General features: G+C 42.5%; 1 protein-coding gene across 1 annotated transcript in view; it reads left to right on the top strand.

The window, feature by feature from the left end:
• Positions 1 to 1,379, top strand: part of Kpna2 (karyopherin subunit alpha 2) — an 11,002-nt gene extending 9,623 nt beyond the window's left edge. Inside the window, exons 10-11 of the mRNA XM_021176891.2 lie at positions 553 to 702; positions 1,031 to 1,379. Coding sequence (XP_021032550.1) covers positions 553 to 702; positions 1,031 to 1,123 — 243 coding nt within the window. The 3' untranslated portion in view covers positions 1,124 to 1,379. The remainder of the gene's footprint in view (positions 1 to 552; positions 703 to 1,030) is intronic.
• The last annotated feature ends 324 nt before the right edge of the window (positions 1,380 to 1,703 follow it).

The following is a 1,703-nucleotide window of genomic DNA, read 5'->3' as shown; positions in this document are numbered from 1 at the left end:
GGGAAGCAGAGGCAGGCTGAGCTCTTGAGAAGGGAAGCAGAGGCAGGCTGAGCTCTTGAGAAGGAGACCAGCTTGGGATACACAGAGAAACTCTGTATTGGCACCTCCCCCCCATTCTTTTTATATTTATTCATTTTGTATGTATGGGTGGGAACTGGGGTTGTATATTGTTGGGAGCGACCATATGTATGCTGGGAATCAAACCCAGATCCTCTGCAAGAACAAGTGATCTTAACCACTGAGCCACTATCCTGGCACCCTCTCTTTAAGAATATTTTTTTTGTGCAGGAGGGTCTTAAAGAATATTTTTTGTGGGCGGTGGTGGAGCAAGCCTTTAATTCCAGTACTCAGGAGGAAGATGCAGGCAGATCTCTTGAGTTTGAGACCAGCCTAGTCAACAGGACATCCAGGGCTACATATACTGTCTCAGAAATCAAAGCCAGACAAAAATAGATCAAAATAAAAACACAAAACAACTAAAACACCTCTCCTAGAAACTGGGATTTGTATCTCATAGAGGGTAGTAAACTTAAGTTGTGTTTTGTTTTTAAGGCTGCAGAGAAACTAGGTGAGACAGAAAAGCTCAGTATAATGATTGAAGAGTGTGGAGGCTTGGATAAAATTGAAGCACTACAGAGCCATGAAAACGAGTCTGTATACAAGGCCTCGTTGAACTTAATTGAGAAGTACTTCTCAGTGGAGGTAAGTAATGGTCACGTCCACAACTTGGAAAGGATATGAGAATTCACAAGCACCTTCAAGCCCATTAGCCTTTGGTCCTTTGTATGTGGTTCTGATATTACCCATCACAAAGAACAAGCATCAGTGCCGCCTAGACCTGCTCTGTGTGTGTGCACGTGCACACGTGCGCATGGCTAGTACTAGCTTGATGGTATATGAACAGCCTGGGACTGTCCCAGCATTCATGAGTTAGCTAAGCTTTGGCAACAAGTTTTCTGCTAGGTGCAGGCTTTGAGACAGGCTAGAGATGTACCACATTTATGGTTATATCTTGTCTTACTATTTCCAGGAAGAGGAAGATCAAAATGTGGTGCCAGAAACTACCTCTGAAGGCTTCGCCTTCCAAGTTCAGGATGGAGCTCCCGGGACCTTTAACTTCTAATGTCCAGCAAGGCACAAAGTTGTTAGCTATGTGCTGTGCTATTCTGTGTTCTCATAGATTTGTCTTAATGTTTCTCTACTAAGAACTCTTTTTAAATGTGGTTTGTTATTGTAGCACTTTTTACAAAAGAAACTATACTTGAACAGTTATAAACTGTACATACTCTATGAAGCTGTCCTCTGAATTTATTTCTATGTGGAATTTCGTATTCTGTCATGTCCTGTAAATAAAGATTAAAGTTCCATTCTTTACTCTGCCTTGCTGTTTTCTTGAGATTACTGTTGGAAGTGAAAGGTGAATAGATGTTGATTGAAAGTGAGGCGGTGGTGGTGTACGCCTTTAATCGCAGCACTTGGGAGGCAGAGGCAGGCAGATTTCTGAGTTCAAGGCTAGCCTGGTCTACAGAGTGAGTTCCAGGATAGCCAAGGCTACACAGAGAATCCCTGTCTTGAAAAAGTTTGAGGCCTGGATGTGTTACCAGCATGACTCCAGTGAGTCAAGCTCCAGGATATAGTTGACATCTAAAATGCATTGCTTCTTATGAGAATAAATTCTTAGCAGAGACTTTTCCTCAGAAGTC

The sequence above is a fragment of the Mus caroli genome, chromosome 11 (genome assembly GCF_900094665.2).
Source record: "Mus caroli chromosome 11, CAROLI_EIJ_v1.1, whole genome shotgun sequence".
Lineage (NCBI taxonomy): Eukaryota > Metazoa > Chordata > Mammalia > Rodentia > Muridae > Mus > Mus caroli.
This window is presented reverse-complemented; position numbering and strand designations above follow the sequence as displayed.